The following is a 22957-nucleotide window of genomic DNA, read 5'->3' as shown; positions in this document are numbered from 1 at the left end:
CGGCCTGCATCCGGGGTTCCGTTCAGTGGGATAGTGTTCGGATGGCTGAAGTACAATTCCACTTGGTCAGGGATTGGCTCTGGGACCTTGGACGGCTCCTCACCCTCTCAGAGCAGACAATTCCTTTTCTGGAAAGTGTAGAGCCACTCCTCTCCTTGATTGAGGGCCTCCAGAGCTCAAGGCCTGGGGATATATTAAGACTCCAGTAAGGCTACTGGAGCCAACCAGCCACAAAGCAGCTTGTAGCCGTATGCTGGGGTGCAGTTAGCATCCTCTTATGGAGGAGCCCGGAGGCTACTCTCCTGAAACTTGGCATCTCACACTAGAGTAAGCTTAGCCTCAGGAGATGCAAGCTAGGGACAAGGGGGAAGCAGATGAGACGCCAGGGCCAAGAAGGGGTTGTGATCCATGCTGTGTGTAAGCAGCTGTGGCGAGCCCTGTAGAAGGTTGGTACCTGCCAAAGGCACACTTCCTTTAGGCTTAGACGGAGCTCCACATCCTGTGTCAGGCCGATGTCACAGTCACACGTTTACAACGTCTCAGATCCACCTGTACTTTGATTCACACTGTTTTCCCAGGGTTAAGACATAGACACTGGGCCAGCCTCGCCTCCCACAGGCTCCTCATACATGCTTAGTCAGTAGGACGAAGAGGGTTGTGCTCACCGCCAAGGCAGGACGGCCGTTCCCATCACCGAGGCTTTACATGGGCTGGTCTGCTTCTGACCCTGGGAGCCAAGACCTCACCGACCTGTGACCGTGGGCCACCACACCTTCACAGGCAGCCAGCACCATCATCTGAAAGCCACACCCTACTCTGTCCAGGAGGGGCCAGCAGGTGCTGAACTGGAAGAGGCGCCACACGGACACAGACGCTAACACAAAAATAGGGCACAGCAAATACTTTTATAAAATATTTATTCTAAAAAAAAAAAAACCACACTGTACAAATTTAGCTAGAACATTCTCAATGCTCAGATTTATAAAAATGTCAACATAACCATCTAAAGGGGACAAACTTTCACTGCTTTCTTTTTAAATTAGGAAGGAAAAACAAAATGATTTTGTCTTTTTTTTTTCTTCTTTCTGGTACAATGATAGTAAATCTCTAAAAGATATCCAACAAGCCGGCAGTAAAAAGAGAAAGGCTGGCCCGCTGGCCTCACAGCTTCGTTCTGCACAGCTGCATCGGATCTGACTGATGAGGCCTGGAGCAGCTTCCCCTGCAGGCCCTGGGCTCGCTGAGCCTCATCATCAGACTTGGCGAGATGTCCACACCAGTGACAGAGTGAGATCTGTGCTCAGAGATGCACGCCTGTCGAACTGATCCTGCTTCCTGCTTCTCTAACACTGTGGATTCCCTAGACCCGGTATGACAGTGAGCAGCCACTCTGAGGTGTAGTTTCTGGAAGTTGGGGGATGGAGGGGACGTTCTCAGTCTGCACTTCACACTGAGACAGGAGTACACAGGGAGTCCCAGTTCAGGGCTCCTCAAGTTAAAAGGCATCTCGGAAGCTGCTGAGTTCAGCTCTGCCATCGCCAACGGCCTGGCCTACTGTGTGCAGGGGCTCCCTCCAGGACTAATCTCATGCTCTTCCACACACAAACTACTGGGAAGGTAACTGAATAAAGTGGGGAACAAGGCAGAGAGAGGTCTCAACAGCCAGGGGCTCAGAGGCTGAGAGGCACATTTCACATTCTGGGTAGGGTGGTCACCGAGGTCACAGCCATGGATGCCAGGCAGGGTCCATGCGACAGAGGTTGTCCAGGCTGTTGGCAGCGGCCACCAGGGTGTTCACCTTGCTCTCCCCACCATCGAATTGGGCCAAGTTGTGCAGGCGGGTCATGATGGCAGTGACGGCTTTCTGAACTAAGGAAACCAGCTGCTGGCTGTCCATGTTCTCAGGCTGCCCTGCGGCCGACAGTGGAGAGGAAGTGTCCTCCTGTGTCTTTTTGTGCCAAGCAATGATCTCATCCCGGAGCACAGTTTTCAGAACGCCGTCCACCTGCGCAGAGGAGAGGGCGAGATAGCTGTGTCACCGGAGGTGCTGAGCCGTCAGGGCCAGGCCAGACCTAGGGACTGCACAAAGCTCTGCTCTCTGGTACAATGTCAGGAGCATCAGATGAGAAGCCACTGAAACGTAGCCGGTGTCCTGGGCCCAGTGAGGACACCAGCGTCGGCAGGCTTCAATGCTGTGTCCTCTCACTGTGCTCAGGGCAGAGGTGCTGAAGGCATCGTGGTAAGGCAGTGAGTGGAGGACAAATAAATGCAGCCCCAGCTTGGCTTGAGCTACACACACAGCTCCCCAACAACCCTGGAAACTCTCACTCTGTGGTAAACCGTCCCGGAACATATCTGGGGAATTAGGGACACTAGGCCGATCTGGTCTGGATTAGACTGGTTTTAGATGTATGTACAGTAAGACAAACTGTCCTCTGAATTAACAGCCAGGAGAAGAAATGCCCTATTTACCATCTGGCATTTGTGAGCAGTCAACCTACGCTTATAAAACTCAAGACTGTCAATCAAAACAAAACCCCACCTCTGTCCCACCCTTAGGAACCAACTCCTCCTCCTGACACTCCCAGCATGCGCCCCGCCCCATACCCGCACTTTACCTCGAATACCCTTGCTATTTGCCTGCTCATCAGTTATTTATTGATTTTTAAATATTTTAGATTAATTTTATTTTTTGCATATGGATGTTTCTGGAGAACCTTTCTGTATATCACCTATGTGCCCACTGCCCACATAAGTTAGAAGAGGGCATCAGATCCCCTGGAACTAGAGTTCCAGATGTGTTTGTGACTGCTTGGGCCTCACTCCTGTGAAAGGCAGGCAGCCTTTCACGCCAAGAAAACGAGCCAGAATTGTTGTAGGGAGCCAATGAGCAGTGGACCAACCAAGGACCAGTTTCCTTTTGGCAAAGTGGCCTGACTTTCATTCTGCATATCTTTAGCCAGGGAACACTGCAAACCTCTAAATACTCCATTATAACATCCCCGTCCTTGTTCACGGGCCTCAAGCGCCACTGAGATCACAGGTCAGGAGAGTTAAGGAATCGGTTCACCCTTCTCACAGGAAGATGCTGAGACCCACCTTAAAGTTAGGCTGGGCAAAGCACCGTGCAACAGCAATCATGGAGGCAGTCAGCGGGCCAGAGACACCAATGGTGGTCAGGAACTCAGATATGTTGGGCGTGAGGCGGAAAGGGACTGGACGGTTGGCGTCTAAGTCCCCAGTTGCATCATTTATGTCAAATCGGAAGTAAGCAACGTTCAGCTTGCCCGTGTCCTACATTTCAGAGGGAGACATGGTTAAGGCCCGTGTCGGCAGGACACAGCAGTCACAGCAAGACCTGGCTGCTGACAGCGAGTTACCTGAGCGATCTGCAACATCTCAGGCAAGACCTGGCTGCTGACAGCGAGTTACCTGAGCGATCTGCAACATCTCAGGCAAGACCTGGCTGCTGACAGCGAGTTACCTGAGCGATCTGCAACATCTCAGGCAAGACCTGGCTGCTGACAGCGAGTTACCTGAGCGATCTGCAACATCTCAGGCAAGACCTGGCTGCTGACAGCGAGTTACCTGAGCGATCTGCAACATCTCAGGGTTGAGCCTATTTAGGTGCAGGACAAACTCTGCGAAGCCGATGAGCGCCAACTGAATGGTGAACATCTTCCGGAAGGTCCAGTAATCTGTAGCGTTGGGGAAAGTGTGCAAGGCCCACTCCTTCAGCATGCTGCGGGGGACCATGTTGCTCTGGACCTCTTTGAGAATGTCTCGGAGGACCTGGAACACATCACTGTGTGACTCTTTGCTCATGTTCCCCAGCAGACTAAGAGCTCATATACTGCAACTAACTGCTGGATTACTTAGAGCCTCCCTGAACACCGCAGACTGCGGTCCCTCAGAGCTTCATGTCCCTACCGCCTGTGCAAGTGAACGGAAGCCACGGCTGCACAGAACACGCCTCTCAGATCAACACACAAAACGGCTTTCACCCTTGCTGCTCTGGAAACAACAGTCAGCTAACAAAAGGGACAAAGGACAGCTGGACACCAATATCCTCTTTAAATCATGTATAGAGGGATGTGTCATGAACCCAAAAGCTAATTAAAAAAGAGAAAAGACATTTGCATGAACTTAGTTTTGTCTTGCAAGATACCAAATCTCAGGAACAGCCTTAGCCCAGCTGGGAAAGGCCAAAACCAATTTTTCCGGGGCTCTGGAAACTGAAGGCTTCTAATAGTCAGACAAGTTCTTATCTAGAACAGCAGGCTGAGTCCTGGCAGGAGCATCGAGTCTGGTGGCAACTTCATGTGTCTTTCTGTCACTCTTCTTCCTACATCCTCAGTGGCCAGGACTGCTAACCCTCACCCCCAGAGTCTCCCTGACCTGACGACCCATCTGTCCCATCTGTCAGCACCCTACAGAAATCCCACAGATAAGGTCTGTGGCATTCACCCAACAAAGACAGTGATTAGAAAACAACTGATGGTGAGCATTTAGCACTGCAGGTGCCGGAGACCACACCACCAGCTGGAGCGCTCAAGAGTCTGGCCGAAGACAAAAGCAATGCAGGCTGATGGGGTGGGAGGGGCAGCAGCTTTGACAGCTCTAGCACATTCCTGGATCCTAGAAGGTCAAGTGTGTTTGTGTGTGATCCCCGAGGCTCTGCCACAGTAGAAGTGAGGGGATGGCAAAGCTACAAACCACTGGATCATGCTGCCAGCCCGGCACCAGACAGATAAGACACCATCAAAACAAACAGAAGGTGTTTTGGTTCAAACATCTAAGAAATCTGTCAAGTCAAGAGCTGGGGTGGTGGTTTAGTGGTAGAGCGACTGCTTGTATGAGGCCCTCTAATCAATCTCCATTACTGCCAAAATACACAGACACACACACACACACACACACACACACACACACACACACACACACGCACGCTCAAACATCTATCAGACCATCTACTGACAACCAAAAGGAGCTGATTTCAATGGCTACATGTGACAGAACACACTTCACAGAGTGAGCCCAGGAAAGTCACTATGTTAGCTAAGAATGTCTAGAATTTACTGTAAAACAACAGATGAGGGGCTGGAGAGATGGCTCAACCAGCACCGTACTCTTGAAGAGGACCTGGGCTGGGTTTCCAGCACCCGCATGGCTGCTTGCAACATTAGGCAACTCCAGTTCCAGGGGACCCACCCTCTTCTGACCTTCTTAGGCACCAGACATGCTAATGACCCACACACATGCATTCAGGCAAAATACCCACAAACATAAAAATGGATATTTAAAAAAGGCAAACTGTCCAATTTAAAAACAGGCAGAGACCTTGAGCAGGTGTCTTGCAAGGAAAAAAGATAGCCAGTAACACAGAGAAAACCCTAGCCATCGCAACTACAGTGACACAGCCAGCAGTAGCAGCATACCACACCTTCCAGGGCAGCTATGGTTTAAAAAAAAAAAAAAAAAAAAAAAAGCCAGGCAATAGCACTGGGAAGAACACAGAGGAATTAGGGCACACACTGCAGGCACCCTGGAATATTGCTCACTAAACTTCTAAACATGGAGTCACCAATTGACCCAGTAATTCTCCATCCAGGTGTAAAGAGAAATAAATACATACTCAAAAGACATGAGCATGAATTCAAACAGACAAGGGCGGCAATGTCCACAGCAGCTCTTGTTATGTAACCAAAGCGTAAATCACTCACTCAGAAGCCCATCAGCTGACAAGCAGACAAATCTAGAGCATATATATATATATAACATGACAATGAAACAGGAGCCGACGCAGGCTAACCGTCCGGATTAAAGTCATGTAAGTGAGAATTCAAACACAAGTCCAGTTCCATTCATGCCATGCCAAGACAGGCAAATGCAGGCCTGTGGCCTGCCTGTGGCTCGGACAGGAGACAGAAGGGAGTGGTGGGTGATGGCCATAAACTGTAACCAGCCACAGACACTCCATGCCTTCAAGGATAACCTCCACAGCATGCGGCTTTCATCTCAATAAAAGTGTTATTAAACCATGGAAATGCAACGGAGTTGACACCAACCAAACCAATCAGGTGCAGAGAGGAGGCTGAGGGGCTGGGATGGCTGAGTGTGGCCTGCAGGCAGTACTTAGGCAGGACCAACACCAAGCCTCAGTTATTGGTGAAACACACAGCTTTAGCTAGTGGCTTCCTCTGTCAGACAGAATGATGGTCTCCCACGAACACCTCACATCTGCCCAAGGGGGCACAGAATGACCAAGCCGTGACCTGTGCTATCAAACACCAATTCTCAAGGAGGCTGCCCAGAAGCCTATGAGCAAACAGAGATTCACTCCCTTGAGCTGCCTCAGCCCCTGGAGCCAGGACCACCTTACAATGTCCCTGCCGAGGAGGTGGAAAGGAAGCCCTATGGGCTCTAGCTTCCTAAATAAAACCTAATGTTGCAGGGCCCAGAGAAACTACAGTGAGCCCCGGGCAATACAGGGCAGGTCATGGCTTCCACCCCGTGGCCTCTCCTGGTAATGCACAGAAGGACCCCGTGGCACCTGGGGAGGGGCCAAAACAGCTGCCTCTTGCCGCTCCACACAACCCTGGACAAAATCTTCCCAGCCAAGGGCAGGAATCTGCAAATAAGGAGAGGGCCCTCTGTCACCCTGGGAGCACAGGCTGACTGGGACTCCTGTGGCCCACTCAGTACTCCTGCCCCAGGCAACCCAAACAGCTGGGTCCCAAGGCTTTAGTGTGCCATAGTTTGCACTTTAGAAACCCACAGGGTCTAAATGTGTGTTACCCAATCACTGGCTGCCAAGTGAGCATGGCACCCACTGGTGTTTAACGTCTATGTTCTGAGCCTTTCTGTAAGTGCAGGGCAGGGACAATGGACTCTCTGAGGTCAGGAACCTCACCACAAACCCCCTGCAGCAGATGGTCACCAGCCATCTGATCTTGCCCATCTCATGAGAAGTGGAGTCCCTCGCGGAACATCCCACCGCAACCAAGCAGCATGGACGGAGGCCCCGGGAGGTAGCTGGCCTCCTGCCTGGTACCTGGTGGCTGGCCTGGGTTCCCCGTGCCTGCACTGTGGCCAGCCTGTCATAGTAACGGGAGATGGGGTTGTCATGCTCAATGCCTTTCTTGGCACAGCGCTGCTTGTAGATCTCCACGAGGGAAAGTGAAGAGGGGTTGTCTTCCACGAGGCGCATCTGCGGGGACACAGCCACAACCCGAGGAACTGAGGAAGAAGGGGGCAGTGAAGCAGAGTGAGCAGGGGTGAGAGAGAGTGAGCAGGTTAGCACTCTTCCCCTTTCCACCACCAGCCAGAGCACAGCCAACTGTGTACCAGATAACGCTGGAAGAGCCCATTTACTGAGGTGGCATAAAGTCATCTGTAGGGCTAACTCCTCCCTGGGTGCTCCAAACATCCTTAGCAGGGACTCTACCCACACTCACTCCTGAGAGACCTTCCCTAGCTGGACCCTGCTTGGGCTCTAAGGCACCTGGTGCATTTGTCTACCTGCAACTACAAGGACTGGCTCCATCTCTTTCTCTGCAGTTTGAGATCCACTCACAAGAGAAGTCCAATGCTCTGTTCCCATGACCACTACAGCATCGAGATATGGCTTCTTGGGCAGTGTATATTTTAAGATGGCATTTGCCATGGCCAAACTCCTGACCTCCAGCTGGGAGCCAACCAGTAGGTAGGTAGCCACCTACCACCTCTATGCCACAGTTGAATGTGAAGCCAGCTGTCAGTCACTGACTTTGTGAGCACTGCAGGCTCTTTCTTTATCCCCATGGGGGCAGCTCACTGATTAAACGGGCTTACTAATTAAGATGCCAGTTTAAGGAATGGAGAGATTCCGCTAAAGTCAGTTGGAGGGAGCCAACTGAGACTGATCTCCTTGGGCTGCAGACCCTGATGCACCCTGTTCTGTACTGAGCCCTAAGCATGGGTAGCCAGTGGGCTGCATCGCAGCTGTGCGTGCTTTCTAAGAGCAGAGAAATCTGACAAGACTTCAGCTAGACCCCAGCTGCTAGCTTGCTGCCATGGCTGCCATCCATGAAAAATTCCCATGATTCCAAGCTAACAGCCTGGACGTATTATGGACCACCAGCCCAGTGGTGAAAAGTAGCAAGGACCATGGCACATACACATTATAGTGCACACAGCTTTCTGACACATGACAAACTTCTTCAGATTTCTTTTTGGAATCTTCCTGAAATACACATCCGGGCATGATGGTGTATGTCTTTAGTCCCAGCACTAGAGATAGAGGCGGGTGGATCTCGAGTTTGAGGCCAGCCTGGCCTACTATCTCAAAAAGCCAAAAATATGTAACAACAACAACAAAAGAGAACACTTTCCAAAACCTAAAGACTCATTTTTATCTTACTTTTTGTATGTGTGTGTTTTGCCTAAATGTATGTATGTGCACCGTGAGGATGCCTGACGCTCACAAAGACCAGAAGAGTATTACAGATGGTTGTGAGCTTCCATGTGGATGTTGGGAAACAAACCCAGTCCTCTGGAAGAGCAGCCAGCACTTTTAAATGCTGAGCTATCTCTCTAGTCTCTTATTTTTATATTTAAGTATATGTATACACTATATTCATGTGTGCAGGTGAGAGCACTTGCCCACAGAGGCCACAAGAGGGAGTCATATCCTCTGGAACTGGAGTGACAGGGCTGTAATGTGGGTGCTGGAAACTCAACTCGTGGAAGAGTAGCGTGCGGTCTTATTTACTGAGCCACCTTCTCCAGCCCCTGAATCTACTGATCTCCAGATATTAAAACTTGAAGGTCATATGCCTCTCATCAAAATGAGCCAGACTAAGCTAGGCCTTTTAATCCCAGCACTCGGGAGGCAGAGGCAGGATGATCTCTGAGTTTGAAGCCAGCCTGTCTGTCTGCATAATGAGTTCCAGGCTAGAGAAATTGTCTCCTAAATGGGGGGAAGAGGTCAGGGGGGACTGGTTATAGCTTTGCTGTCAGAAGAATGTTCATATAGGATTGGAGCACAGGCAGTGCGGGAGGCCCCAACTTCAGAGCTCACACACAAATGCCAGCAACCCTAGGAGAGAGACTGTACTCAGCATTACCTGATAGCATTGCTTGCTGCCCTTGGGTTAGCCCGGAGACAAAGCAACCCCACGCAACGCTATAGCCCGCAAACAAGACTATGCAGAGCTGGTCACAGGAGGGAGAGCCCGAGTGAGAGCAATTATCCCACAGTGAGAGACCAGTGGGGACAAGGCATACGGCTGCTGCTCCTTAAAGCTTCCCATCAGCGGGTGGCCTGAGCTGCCCCCGTCCCTGAGGTGTGGCTCTCATACCTGTGAAGAACAAGTGCCTCTTGGTGGTCTCCTTCCTCTTCTCCAGGCAAGGGTTCAGCAGGCGCAGCAGCTGCAGCACTCGCTCCTCCCTGCGCGACTCCGTGAGGCAGGCATCGTTCATGACCAGGTACGGGTAGATCTTGCCGTTGTGCCCTCGGATGTGCAGCCTGCGGGCTGCTGTGTTGTGCTTCTGCACAATCTCCACTCGGGGCATAAAGCTACGGGGCGGAGAGAGGAAGGTGTGAAGCAGGGACTGCCTCGGGGAGAAGAACCTTAACTACCACAGACGAGCAGCTGGGCGGCTCAGCGGCCACGGTAACCTAGGATGGACTGAGGATGGACAGAAGACAGGGAGGAAGGAAACAAGCCTTCCGTGTGGAAGGGCAGAGCCAATTCAGAAATAAGAAACGAAACGAGCTGCATGTTGGTGGCTGGAGGCTGCGTCTCCCATGGGCTGCTCACGACACAGCAACCAAGACAGCTGCCAGCTGGGAGTCCACTTTCTTTTTTTAAATTTATTTACTTATTCATTTATTTATTATATGTAAGTACACTGTAGCTGTCTTTAGACACTCCAGAAGAGGGCATCAGATTTTGTTAGGAATGGTTGTGAGCCACCATGTGGTTGCTGGGATTTGAACTCAGGACCTTTGGAAGAGCAGTCGGTGCTCTTAACCGCTGAGCCATCTCACCAGCCCCCCCTTTCTTTCATTCACTCATTTTGGCCTTTTCCCAATTACATTTCTATTTCATTTGCATACATGGTGTACAACTGCAGTCAGAGTTGTTCTCTCTTCCCACCACGTGGAGTCCAGGCTTGGTGGTAGGCCTCTTGCCTCACTAAGCCATTTGCTGGCCCCTTTTCTGCTGTTCTGGCTAGGGTCTCACCCGCCCTGCCTGGCCTAGTACTTCTGTGGAAGCCAGAGTGGCTCTGACTCGGAACCACCTTCCTGCTAAGCATGCAGGACTTACACGTGGGCATCACGTGTCATCACAGACTCGCCGGAGTCTAGTTATGCTTTCAATACTGCATGCTAAGAGTTTAATGAACATGGCAGCGCTCAGCTTGTCCAGTTCCACAGTGACTCTCAGAAGGTTTCTGCAAACAAGCCTGGCCTTCTGACAATGTCAGGTCCTGGACAAAACCAACGACAGAGCTGTACAGGTACCTCATACCGAGGGACCAGCAGAGGCAGCGCGCCAAGGCCAACCCAAAGTCCGCCCTCTGCACTGCTAGGCCCTGTGTGCTCACCGAGCGATCTTGATATAGTAATGTGTTGGCTTAGGCATCAAAAACTCTCCAGGGATCTCCACTTCAGCTGTCTGAGCTGAGAAATTGCTCAAGAACCGACATTTTTCTTCTATGAGGAAGAACTTGGGAAGCTGCTTGGTTTTAGCCTCGAGGATTTTGATCCACTTTTTCAATTTAGAGATCAGATTGTGAAGCTTCATGGATCCCGGGACACTGAAGTCGAAATCTGCAGGTAAAATAAACATGATTAAAGCAAGCTGTAGGGGCCGAATAGAACGCAACCAGGTTGGTTGCAGTGCCTGCCCAGTATATAGGAATCCTGGGTTCCATCCAGGGACAGGGCTGAGGAGAGGGTTAAGGGAGACAGTGGACACTGCCTGTGGCTCTCATCTTACAGCCCCTGCAGGGACTTCACTGCAATGTGCCCAGTCTGTTTCTGGCTAGTCAGCATTATGTGCTTTCTTTTAATGACATCTCTCTTGTTTGCTATTAGACTTTCTACTTGATGACTGAGGTAAGAACACTCTATCAGTGAACTGTGCTTCATGCCCTGTCACTGAGTTCCACTGAATTCTGCACATGGGGCTGGAGATGTAGCTCAGTGGTCGAGTGTCTGCCTAGCTCACACAAGTCCTGGGGCCATTCCACAGCACCACAGCATGTGCTCTCTGAGGCTCATCCCAGATGAAGTGTGCACCAGGAACTCCCTTAAGGTGTTCAATCGGGACGAATGACGCTCTACTCTGCCATGCTGTGCCTCCTGAGAGAACCCGTTTGCTGTGTGGTTTGTGGATTAGCAATGAGTGTTCATGCACACCTTGCTGCATGGAAGCCCTAAGCGCTCTCCCTTCTCCTTAGGTCGGCCAGTGGAGATAAGCGCACCACATATGCGCAGGGTTCCCTAGAAGCAGCCCTGTGGGAACAGCTCACGCTACAGTCATTCAACTCTGGCTGTCAGCTGAACAAACACTGTGATTCTCACTTCTTTTGGGGTTTGAGATCTAGTGTGAGTCAAGTGGAACCAGGTCACCAAACAGAAAACTGGTAAGGTGGAGCAGATTGAGGAACCAAGGCAAATCTCGTAATCGAGAATGGTTCCTGTCCTGGAGCAAGTGTCTCCCACGTTCCACTGGGAAGACCATGGCATCTGGTCACGTGGCATGGAGCCCAGAGTTCTCCACGCTGATGAGGTATCTAGATGGGCTGCCCAGAGGATTTAGCCAATTAAGCTTCTCTTTCCCAACATTCCCCTTTATAAAGGTATTTAACCTCTGGCCCACCCTGAGTAAGTTGTATACATCCATCTTTCACTAAACAGTTTGGACAAGCAGGACTGTCTCTCATCAAAACCTCCGTGGGGGGAACCTTGTTACCAAGCCACACCAGCTAAGTCTCCTACAAAAGGCCTCTCCTAGCCCCAGACACTCAGCCTTTCACTAAGTTAGACTCCCCCAGCCCTAGGCTCACTGCCGATCCTCGGGGCCCATTCCCATCTGAATGCCTGGTAGTTTGGGAACCACAGCCTCGGCCCCTGCCTGCACTTTTTCTCACCCGGGCTGGGGGGCCACCTTCCATCTCCTGAGTGGATGTTGGCATTCCACAAGCCTGGCACCCCAATGGTATCGAGAATGGGAAGTAGCCTAGTGCCCTTGCATTGTGTCTGCCTGAGCGGTGTCCACACACCCCAGGCACAAGGCAGAACACAGACCCACACAACTGCTTCAGTCTGTGACTGAATCTCTTGCAGACTACATGTGACGGGAGAATCTGACGTTCTGGATAAAGGCACTGAGGCTGCAGGTAAGAACAGACGGATCCTCAGTGTCTAAGGACACTGTGATGGGTTTTTACCCCTGCTCATTTCAGGAGCTTCCCTCTTCAACAGGGTGATGGCACTGCAGACTTCTTAGCTAACAGCTCCCTGGTATAGCTCCCTACTTCCTTTTCTTTTCTTATTATTTCTAGCTGTAGCTGTGTGATGTCTCTGTGTGTGAATAGACCGTACTGAGTGCAGGGTTACAGGCTCAGTGCACCTTACAGCTGAGGCAGGCTGTGTTACCCTCAAGCACCTTACAGTTCACACACAGGAGACCACCTGGTGAGGTGACAGGTCACACCTGCATGCCAGGTGGAATCACAGTAGGCTGACCGGTAAAGCAACTTGCATAATTAACAGGTATCTACTATAGGTACACACATAATACAGAGTTTTAATTGCATCCTTTAAAAATAGTAAGGCTTTAAAAATGACTAGAGTTTTAGGGTCTGGGGCGTGTGGCCCCCTGGTTGAGTACTTAGCCAGCTTGAGAGAGACAGAAGAGAGCTGCACCACGCCCCCACGGTTGCAGTATATCCGTAAATAAAGCACTTCTTCAGAGAATTACCAAAAAAAAACCGCAAGCAAGATGTTTCATTTGATTTTGAGAAACCGAGGCAAATCGTGTTCCTATACCTACAGGCCAATCAGAGAGTTAGAGAGATCTGTCTGGGGTAAGTTGTGTATAGGAGAAGGCACTGTGTCACGCAAACACACACTTGACTTAGGGAGTGGGGAGGTTCCCTCAGATGAGACAAGAGAGGCCTGGGGAGGGGACTTCTAGGAAAGAAAATGCCTTCACCTGGTCCCCCATCATCCTGCCTCCTGCAAGTCTGTACCCCACTTGTTGCTTTGAGGCCTGCACTTTAATCTTTAAAATTCTCCACGTCAACTTAAAACTTTCCCCCAAAACCAAGCGCAGGAAGGCAAGGGTTTGGGCTGAAAACCTTCCCTTTTCTCTGAAGGTCAAATTCTAGCCCTTCAGTGAGAAATAAGATATGGAGTCAGACTGTTGACAGTCATGGGCTCCTTACGTTTGAGTACTGAGACAGGCTCTCACTATAACTTGATATGTAGACCAGGCTGTCTTGGAGCTTACAGAGATCTGCCTGCCTCTGCCTCAGTGCTGGGATCTAAACAAAATGTACACCACAACACCTGGCCTGAGGTTATGTTTTAAGAAAGTCTAGCTGGAGAGATGGCTCAGCGGTTAAGAGTACTGGCTGTTCTTTTAGAGGTCCTGAGTTCAATTCCCAGCATCCACATCGTGGCTCACAAACATCTGTAATGGGATCCAATGCCCTCTTCTGGTGTGTCTGAAGAAAATGACAATGTACTCACATACATAAACAAATCTTAAAAAAATATTTAAAAAAATGATTTATGGGCTGGAGAGATGGCTCAGAAAAAAGAGCTGGGCATGGTGGCGCACGCCTTTGATCCCGGCACTTGGGAGGCAGAGGCAGGCGGATTTCTGAGTTCGAGGCCAGCCTGGTCTACAAAGTGAGTTCCAGGACAGTCAGGGCTACACAGAGAAACCCTGTCTCGGAAAAAAACAAAAACAAAAACAAAAACACACAAAAAAAAAAAAGAAAAGAAAAGAAACAAAGTCTAACAAGCGTGTGCGCAGGCAAGCCTACCTGTGGTGAACTGGCCCTTCAGCTTCTGGAAGACAGGGTCCTGGGCGGTGGCTTGTGCGCGGCGGGCCAGGGACTCGGAGGCCGCACTAGAGAACATGGTTGAGACGTTGGACACATTCTCCAGGCCGACCCCGAAAGTGCTCACCAGCTTCTTGACAAAGTTAAGAGTGTGAGGGGTGATCTTGGCGTCTGATACTGCACCGCTCTTTTCAAAGGCAACAGAGTAACATTTTGCCAGGCCCTGCTGGAGCTGCCTGAGCACCTAGCAGAAGAGACAAAGACCATGAGTCAGAGGGCAGCGTGGCAGGCAGCCGGTGCGGCCCGTGCCATGTCAAGCCCATACACACCTTTACTGACACTCGGTGGGCACCACATTACCTACAAACTCTCACGGCCACATGGAACTGGCCAGAGCCCGGCAGGACACACTGCTGGGCAGGAAAGTGAGTGGTAGTCTGTCCCCAGCTCAAGTGACTGCCCTTAGGGAGATAGCAGAGTGGAAGCAAGGCTGAAACCCACACACTGCCACTGCCACTGCCACTGCCACTGCCACTGCCACAGCCACAGCCACAGCCACAGCCTGTCCCTCACACAGGAGCCACCAGCAGCAGTTAGAAAGGAACTGAGGCCATGAAGGTGCGCACGGTAGCAAGGAGCCTTATTAGCTCCATTTCCTTGTCACAGGGACACAGGCTGGCCTGGGACTCCTGAGTGCCAGGATTGCAGGAATGGACCACTATGGCTTGCTGATGAGGCGCTGGGATGAAACCCAGGGCTCTGTGTACTCCTGGCGAGCACTCTACCTACTGAGCTACAACACCCTCGGCCGTCATATTTCAATGCCTTGAAGCTGCACTGCTGTCTGGAGAGCTATTTACCTAATCCACGGTGACATCAACTGTAAAGAGCTGTGCTGATCAGACACCCCGGTCTGAGCACAGCCATGTCTGCAGACACGGCTGGTACCATCCACTCCCTCTACAGGAGGCAGCGGCCGCAGAGCCAGGGCGCCTACCTCTTCGTGCCAGTTCTCTCTGAACCAGACCATCTGGTCGACGATGCCTTCCAGGGAGGACAGGAGGGTGGGGTGCAGCTCCCTCTGCATGTGCATGATCCGGCTGCAGCGCCACATGGGCGCTGTCGCTCTGATGGGCCCTGGATCTGACGCAGAATGGGACTGGTTACCCGCTGAACTGGGCTGCTGCTGTCCAGAATCTGAGAGCAACACACACAACGCCAACGTCAGCGCAAGACCCACGATGCCACCTCAGCGCAATACAGGACCCACTGGCCACAGAAGGCCGGTTCCTGCCACGGTGGGACAAGACCTTTCCTCCCAGGGACAGGGTGAAGATGGCCTGGTTCTAAGAACAACTGTCCCGCTTGACCGAAGAGTGGAGAGCAGATTAGTTCTGCCCTGAATACAGGTGGCCCAGGGAAAAGCTAGCGTGTGTGCCCACAGACTGCCTGCCACCCGAGAGTCCTAGCAGGTAAGGCTCATGGCTCTCTGAGCCCCTGTGTCATCTGCTGTCTGATATAAAATATTTGGAAAATCATCTCCCAACATATTCCTTGCTACAAAAGTTCGAAGAATCTAAAAAACTGATCTAAATACTTCATCCAGGAAGGCCAACCCCCCACTTGCAAAATGACATTTTTGAAAAATAGTCACCTCTGAGAAATACACTATAGAACAGAACACTGCATGGCCAGCTTTCTGGTTTAAGATCACTATATTTAGCCAGGAACTTAATTAACCTTAATTTTCTGATGACCAAGCCAAAGAGCTGACGTCACTGTGCTCCCCCCGGCCCCCCCACACACACACACTTGATCCTTCTCCCCGGCAGAGGCTCTGGTGCCATGTGTGGAAGCTGACTGGCTATGAGGCACCGTGCTTACCAAGCACCCACACCATAAAGTCAGGTCTTTGCTCATCAAGGCTGGTCAGGGCAGAGTCAAAGTCCTGCTCTTGGTTCTTAGGATCATCTAGAGAGCAGACTGCTGACAGCTCAAGGCCCTCAGCAGGTCCACAGCACATTTACACACTGACATCTTGGTTGTTGAGGCTTTCCCACAGTGGGGACCTCACCAGCTTCACTCTATCTCCAATAAGTCATCCCATGAACACCTACCCTCCTGCCACACACTGTTCAGCCATTAGGCTTGGTCCTCTGGCCCTGACCAAAAAGAAGCCTGACTACATGTGGGAGGGGAGCTGTGGGCAGGGGTGTGCCTATCACAGTGGTGAGATGGGTAGCCCACCTGTTATGGTGATGATCTGGGGTACTCCCCACGAGCCCTCGGAGCCCCCTGCCAGCCACCCCAGCCACAACATACCACTCTTGTAGCGCTCCCTCTGCTCAATCTTCAGGGTCAGGTACAGAGTCCGGATGGGAAAGTAGACAGCCTGGGGATATACCCGTCCAACCTGCTGGGAGACAGCAAGGAGTCAACTGCACTGTTCCACGGGAGAGTTCTGGGCAGTGGACAATTTGTAGGGAGAGTAACTGTATGCAAGCAGTGAATGGGTTTTTGTTGTGCACTTGGGTCAAAGAGGCCAACACCAAGCAACTGATGTAATATATAAAGTTGCTGACCAACAGATGGAATAGCTTGTTTAAAACCCCAACAGATCACACATGCATCTCATAAGTTCTACCTGGCAACCGACCACTCCTGGCAGATACCATACTCATTTCCTTCAGCAAATCTGAGGAAAGCAGGAAACACTGGCTCCGGATCTTAACCAGTGAGACTCCCTGTGTATCCATTAGTCATGGGATTGTGCACAAGCCTCCAACTAAAGGGCAAGCCCACTAAAGGCCGCTCTGGTTCATGCAACTGCAGGAGTCAAACAAACACGGAGGCAAGGTGGCAGGTGCCAGCTCTACCATACTAGCTTGTGACCAAGAGGACACTCTATCACTCAGACCTTTCAGACGTGCCACAGAACACCTGCTTCTGTGTGCAGCCACTGCATGGGCGACAATAGAGGACACATTGAGACAGTAACCAGGCAGCTAAGCTCTAGGTCAAACTTGGGTCTCGAGGATCGCTTATGTGATCTCAAGAAAAACCAAGTCTTCTCCAGGAATCACAAGACAATCCCATGAGGACAGAATCAACTGGAGAGGTGCTGCCTGGCGTGCTGGGCACAGCTGGCACCTGCTCACTCAGGAGGAGCTGTGAGGCGCTAACCCCGTCTAACTTACACCACTAGCACTCCTTAGGAGCCAGCATCCCTGACACTGTCCCCACCTGGCTGATGAGGTTCAGCAGCAGCTTGCCCTCAGAGCCCACCAGGCAGGTGAGCAGCTGCGGGATCCACGCCAGCCACTGGATGGGAGGTACACCGATGCAGTACTTGTCTACAGCATCCGCCAGCGTGTTTTTGTCATCATCGAAACTCAGAAGCCACAGCACCTAAAGCAGAGGACAAGTTTTAGTTATATGAAATCTGAGAGCCTCAATGGAGGTCCCAACCTTAAATGAAATAGTGTTATCGACCATGAGGGAGAATCAGAACAAAGCTTAAAGAGCTTAAAGTGCCACCGAAGGTAGGGTTGGCACTGGCTTAATGACCATGTATGCTGATGTACACTCCCAAGCTCAAGTTCATGGGGATTTGAAAGACCCCACAAGCAGAGTTTATTCATGTCTGCTGCAAACACTGACTCCGGCTGTGCTGCGCCTCTGCACGGAGAGCATGGATGCAGGTTGGATTTCAGTTCCCTCTGGCCTAGAAGGCTTTCCCCAGGGTGTGTGAGACCCCAGGATGGTCAGGCCTCTGTAGGGATGGGAAGTGAACAAAGGCAAGCAAGCAGAGCTGGAGCTCAGCCCAGTCAGAGGCTGCTCTGTGACAAAGAGGACGGAGTCTCCTCAGCTCACCTTGGCCAAGTACTTCCTGGACTTGCTCTCGTTCTGATGCCGGCAGGCATGCAGGTAGCAGGTGATGGCAGACACGCCCAGGTGCAGCTGCCGCTCCTTCACGAAGATGCTCTCCAGGTAGTCCCCCCACATGGCCCAGGCCTTCACCAGCACATCGTGCATCTGCACGGCAGCCGAGAACGCTTTGTTGGCCTCCTCAGATCTGTGTGGAACCAAAACACACAGCATATGCCACCACTCTGCCTCACAGAGGATTTAACTATTGGTGGCACAAACTTGGACTCGGGAGGCTGAGGCAGATCGGAAAACTTCAAGGTCAAAGCTAGCCTAGAACACACAGCAAGCCACAGGTCAGCCTGAGCCACATTGTCAGGACCTATTTCAAAACTTATAACCAGCCAACCAAACAAACTGAACATCTGAGTCATAGTTAACACACTCATGGAACTGCTGTGTGGCTTTTCCTATGCAGTTACTCTGATTCCTGGAAATGCCATGCCCCTGGCCACCAATCTGCCTTCCATCTGTGGGGACTGATGTATCTTCCCCATCAGACTGCACCCAGTCCATCAGACTGCACCCAGTACAGCATTTCAGAGGTCTCCACACTGCAGCATGTATTCTGCAGCTCTATGGCTCCACTGTATGTGCAGAGGGCTGTTCACTTAACACTGATGCCATTTCCACACTCTGCCTAGTGCTGCTACACACACTCTGGAACAGTACCTGTTTGCTTCGGTCTTTTCAGACCAGTGCTTCTCAACCTTCCTAATGCTGTAACCTTTAATTCAGTTCCTCAGGCTTTGATAACCCCCAATAATAAAACTTTAAAAAAAAAGTAGGAGAACCCTACTTTATAACTGTAATTTTGCTTCTGTTATGAACTATAGTATAAATTATCTGATATGCAAACCCTGTGGAAGGGTTGTTTGACACCACCACCGCCACCGCCACCACGGGGTGGAGACTCAAGAGGCTGAGAACCTGATTTAGACCAAGGAGCAAATCTCTAGGACCCAGAACAACTCAGCCCTAATGTTTTCTGTGCAACTGCCACTTGGTCAAACTGTTCCATGACGGTGACACCAGATACCATTTTCCTACCACACCACTGATGTGTAAGAAGAATCAAGAAAGCCTAGGCCTATGTCCTTTATGAATATAAAACCTCCATCCCCAAACAAAACTAGCAGCCAATTCCAGAAGCACAGGGAAGCCATGAACAACTAGCAAGACGTGGGTGGGGCACAACATGTTTGAAACTGGATCCTGGATGGATTTGGCCCACACACAGTTGGGGATGACAGGCTGTGACTCTCCTAGGTCAGGCAGGGGTGTGGTACTTCTATCTGTCTAGGGGCCCAATAGGATGACTGAGGCAAGGAGCTTCAGCCTTGACTGGGTAACGCAACAAGGCCAGCTAGAACAACAGAACACACAAAAGAAACAACTGGACTCCTCAGACAGAGGCTGAGGGACAGGTCTATAGTCATGCAGCTCGCTCTCCCTAAGAAGCTGTGCAGGGCTACACATGGCACTGCTGCTAGCTTAGCTCCTCTCTGCAGAGGACACCATACTGAATGCCCCATGAAACCACGTGGTTTCTGGCTTAAAACCCTTAAGGAAAAGCTGTAGCACCTGCACCGTCCACCACAGTATACATACTTGTTGATCTGAGCCAGGAACATTCCCTTCAGGGCATAAAACTCAGCTGTCATCTCCTTCGTGAAGTATTTTAGGTTTGTAGACTCAATAACTTCAAGGCCCTGTTCAGAAATGGTGAGAGAGGACAAAGGCTCTTAAAATTTGTACACAACTCATTTCTTTTTACAAAGCCCTTCTCTCTGAAGCACCATATCCAGCCAGATTCTCTGTCTCTTCACACGGTCGGTCCTCTGAGCACAGACATGCCAGGACCGACCTTACCTCCTCTTTTTTAATGGTTTCTTTATCCTTAAACACGTTAGCTAAGCAATGTGACCACAGATGCAGTTCTAATACTGAACAGTTTCCTTTCCCTTCTTCTGTGGGACAGACAGTTGCCCACTGTCAAGGCTGTGTTTGGAACATTCTCATCTTCCTTCCTCTCTGCCTGGCCCAGGAGCCCCGACGTGAACGCCCCTCCAGGACCCTACCTGCATGCACTCGTTCTTGCCCATCACTCCTGCCAGCTGGAGGTAGCATTTCACTTGCTGTCGAATCTTCTGGAAGCAATCCACGATGGGAACGGTGGGGATGGTGTGGATTCGGCTCAGTATGTCCAGCGCCACATTAACCAGACCTTGTTTCCGGGCAATTTTCCCATACTGGATGATGGCAGAGGCGGAGGCATGAACTCCAAGCATGGCGTTATTGGAGCTTGGGTCATGGTGAGAGCTATTTTCATATGCAGTCACAATAGCTAAAGAGCAAAGGAATCAGCTGTCAGGCACGTCACAAGCTTCCCCAAGCGCTCCACAGTCAGGCTTAAAGGAAGAATGAAGACCACACGGAGCACGGCTCATGAGGACAGGGTACCCTTCCACTTTCCCTGGACCCCGCACCTCAGACCAGAGCCAGCAAGGTGGCTTACTCTAACATTCACAAAACCCTAGAGCTGTTCCCTACAAAATAAAGATGGGGCACGCCTCCAGCCCCAGTATTCACGAGACTGAGGAGGAAGGCTCAGAAGTTCAGGGCTATCCTCAGCGCTCAATCAGAGGGGACGAGGCCAGCTTGGGATATATGAGATCCTGTCTCCAAAAACAAAAAAGAAAAAGGAAAGAAGGGGCGCGTGGAGTAAATGTGTCGTCCCTGAATCACAAAGGTGCTCCTCAAAGGATGCTTGGTGGACAGGGCAGGAAAACCAGGAACAGACACAAAGCCACCGGCAACGGAGGTGGCTTTGAGACAGAGCGCTGTCACTCAGTGGCGCTGGCCTGCACCAAGGTCCAGCAGGAATCCCTGGCTAACTAGAAAATGTACCAGGTGGGTGGGACACAGAGTACAAAACCTTCCCAGGTTCAACTCTGCCCTCGTCATTACCACCGTTACCTTAAAATCTGGGGAAAAACAAAAAACAAAAACAAAACGACATGAGAGCAGCAGAGCAGGGCGTCTGGAAAATTACATGATGAGTGCATGCCGGACCAGGTCGGTTTACCCTGGTAATGGTGCTGCCGCCACATGAAGACGCTGCTCCAGTGGGACAAGTCGTCAGACACGATGGGCAGCCGGTTCCTCCAGGTCTTCACCACGGTCTTCATGTCGTGGAGGCTGTTGTTCCGGCCCAGGTTGGTCGGCTGCAGGCCTGCATTGATCTGTGCGGCCTCCTGAAGCTCGATGATCTGCTGGGCAGCCTAGGGGCAGACCAGGGAAGGTTCCACCGCTGAGGGCTGGGCTGAGAACTTGCCATCACGCCTAAGAACCCAGGTTTGAGTCTGAGCCCCAGAACCCAAAAGGTAGAAGGAGTAAACTGATTCTGCAAAGTTGTCGTCTGACCTCAAGACTCTGGGCCAAGGTGCATACAAAAATACAAAACAGCCCACAGCAATGAAAGGCTTCCAGAAAGTCTTCTTATGGGTGTTGCCTGGGTTTTCACTACAATTTCTTAGTTGGGAGCTGGCGAGATCGATCTATGTAAAGGAGCTGACTCCAGGACTGAGGGCTTGACCTGACCTTTGAGATGCGGTAAAGAAGATGCCCTCTGACTGTCACATGCATGTAAAGCTAAAGACACTGGATGTGGCAGTGTACCTCTTTGAGCGCTTGCAAGGAAGATGTATGAGTTGAAGGCCAAGCTGAGTTCTATGCCAGCCAAGGTCCCATAGTGAGACCCTGTCTCAGAAAACAAAGCAGCCCCGCCCGGGGCACACGCTTCTTGTCCCAGCACTCAGATCCCTGAGTCTGAGGAAAGCCTGCCTGGCCACAGAGTGACTTCCAGGACAGTCAGGCTATGCACAGAAAATCTGTCTTGAAAAAAACAAAACAAAAAACAAAACAAAACAACAAAAATCAACAACAGAAAGATTTCTTAGCGGTGTGGGTCCCCTACAACTGCCATGACAGGTGGTTGCGAGCCATTCTGTGTGTGCTGGGAATTGAATTCAGGACCTCTGGAGGTGCAGTCAGTGCTCTTAACCGCTGAGCCATCTCTGCAGCCCTAGTAATCATCTCTTTAAATGCGGTAAGACCCATCCACACCCAGATACCAACACACAGTTATATCACAGTAGTGAGACTGCTTGCTTTCCACTCACATTCCCAGACACTCAGACGTCAGGATACAGTGACACGCCGCATTATACACTCACTACATGTTTTCAATGTGCAACTGCACAATAATTCCTGTTTTTACAGCTGTCACTCATGTCTGGCACTTTATCAAATAACTCATAAAAGCAACCATTAACTGTTTCCAGGCAAAGACAGTTTCTCAGTAGTCACAAGAGGGGGCTGCTTATGAAGGTCCTGGCCTCAACTGTGTGTGTGTGTGTGTGTGTGTCTGTCTGTCTGTCTGTCCTACATGTACGGAATCAAAAGACATGAGAAAACCCATCAGTCACAGCAGCAGCGACCCTCTCCTACACTGCAAAGTCTGCTTGTAACTAAAAAATTGAGACTAAATTCAGACACATGAGTATAAAATGACACATACAGGTCATTTTAGGACACTTTCAAAAAAAAAACAAAAAACTGGTGGGCAGAGGCGCAGCTTCTCAAGTCCACATTTCTGAGAAGCTGCGCTGCTGTGCCCTGAACCCCTGCTCCCAGGACTCACTGGGATTTTAGTGACCTTAAAGCAACTGCAGGATTTTAAGAGATACTCAGGACTGGATCAGCAGCAGGGAGAACCCAGATTAAATACTAGTAGCTCTGTAAAAAACAAAAAGGACCCCCTCAACACACATTCTGTCCGATGTCCCACACAAGTCTTCCAGTCAAGAAGCCTGACACAGATGCTGTCTGTCATCTGCCCTTTAGCCCAAATGAGCCACCGCAGCTGGCTCACACTGTAGCCCACACTGTGCTGTATAAA

General features: G+C 50.8%; 1 protein-coding gene across 25 annotated transcripts in view; it reads right to left on the bottom strand.

Moving 5' to 3' along the window:
* Window positions 1-900: 900 nt before the first annotated feature.
* The window catches only part of Trrap (transformation/transcription domain-associated protein), a 92042-nt gene continuing 69985 nt past the window's right edge, over window positions 901-22957 (bottom strand). For 8 of the 25 annotated variants that reach the window (XM_006504782.3, XM_030254015.1, XM_006504781.3 and 5 more), the window contains 15 exons: window positions 21050-21278; window positions 20076-20341; window positions 19606-19706; window positions 17941-18142; window positions 17311-17475; window positions 16390-16483; window positions 15065-15264; window positions 14050-14311; window positions 10594-10819; window positions 9342-9559; window positions 7055-7239; window positions 6554-6631; window positions 3589-3792; window positions 3100-3294; window positions 901-2005 (listed from right to left, as the gene is read on the bottom strand). In XM_006504782.3, coding sequence (XP_006504845.1) covers window positions 1721-2005; window positions 3100-3294; window positions 3589-3792; window positions 6554-6631; window positions 7055-7239; window positions 9342-9559; window positions 10594-10819; window positions 14050-14311; window positions 15065-15264; window positions 16390-16483; window positions 17311-17475; window positions 17941-18142; window positions 19606-19706; window positions 20076-20341; window positions 21050-21278 — 2910 coding nt within the window. In that variant the 3' untranslated portion in view covers window positions 901-1720. Of the gene's footprint in view, window positions 2006-3099; window positions 3359-3380; window positions 3793-6553; window positions 6632-7054; window positions 7240-9341; window positions 9560-10593; window positions 10820-14049; window positions 14312-15064; window positions 15265-16389; window positions 16484-17310; window positions 17476-17940; window positions 18143-19605; window positions 19707-20075; window positions 20342-21049; window positions 21279-22957 lie in introns of those variants that run through there. The other 17 variants (XM_006504792.3, XM_006504794.3, XM_017320578.2 and 14 more) reach the window with 13 other exon arrangements.

The sequence above is a fragment of the Mus musculus genome, chromosome 5 (assembly GCF_000001635.26).
Source record: "Mus musculus strain C57BL/6J chromosome 5, GRCm38.p6 C57BL/6J".
NCBI lineage: Eukaryota > Metazoa > Chordata > Mammalia > Rodentia > Muridae > Mus > Mus musculus.
Note: the sequence above shows the minus strand (reverse complement) of the source record. Positions and strands in the feature narration are given on the sequence as shown.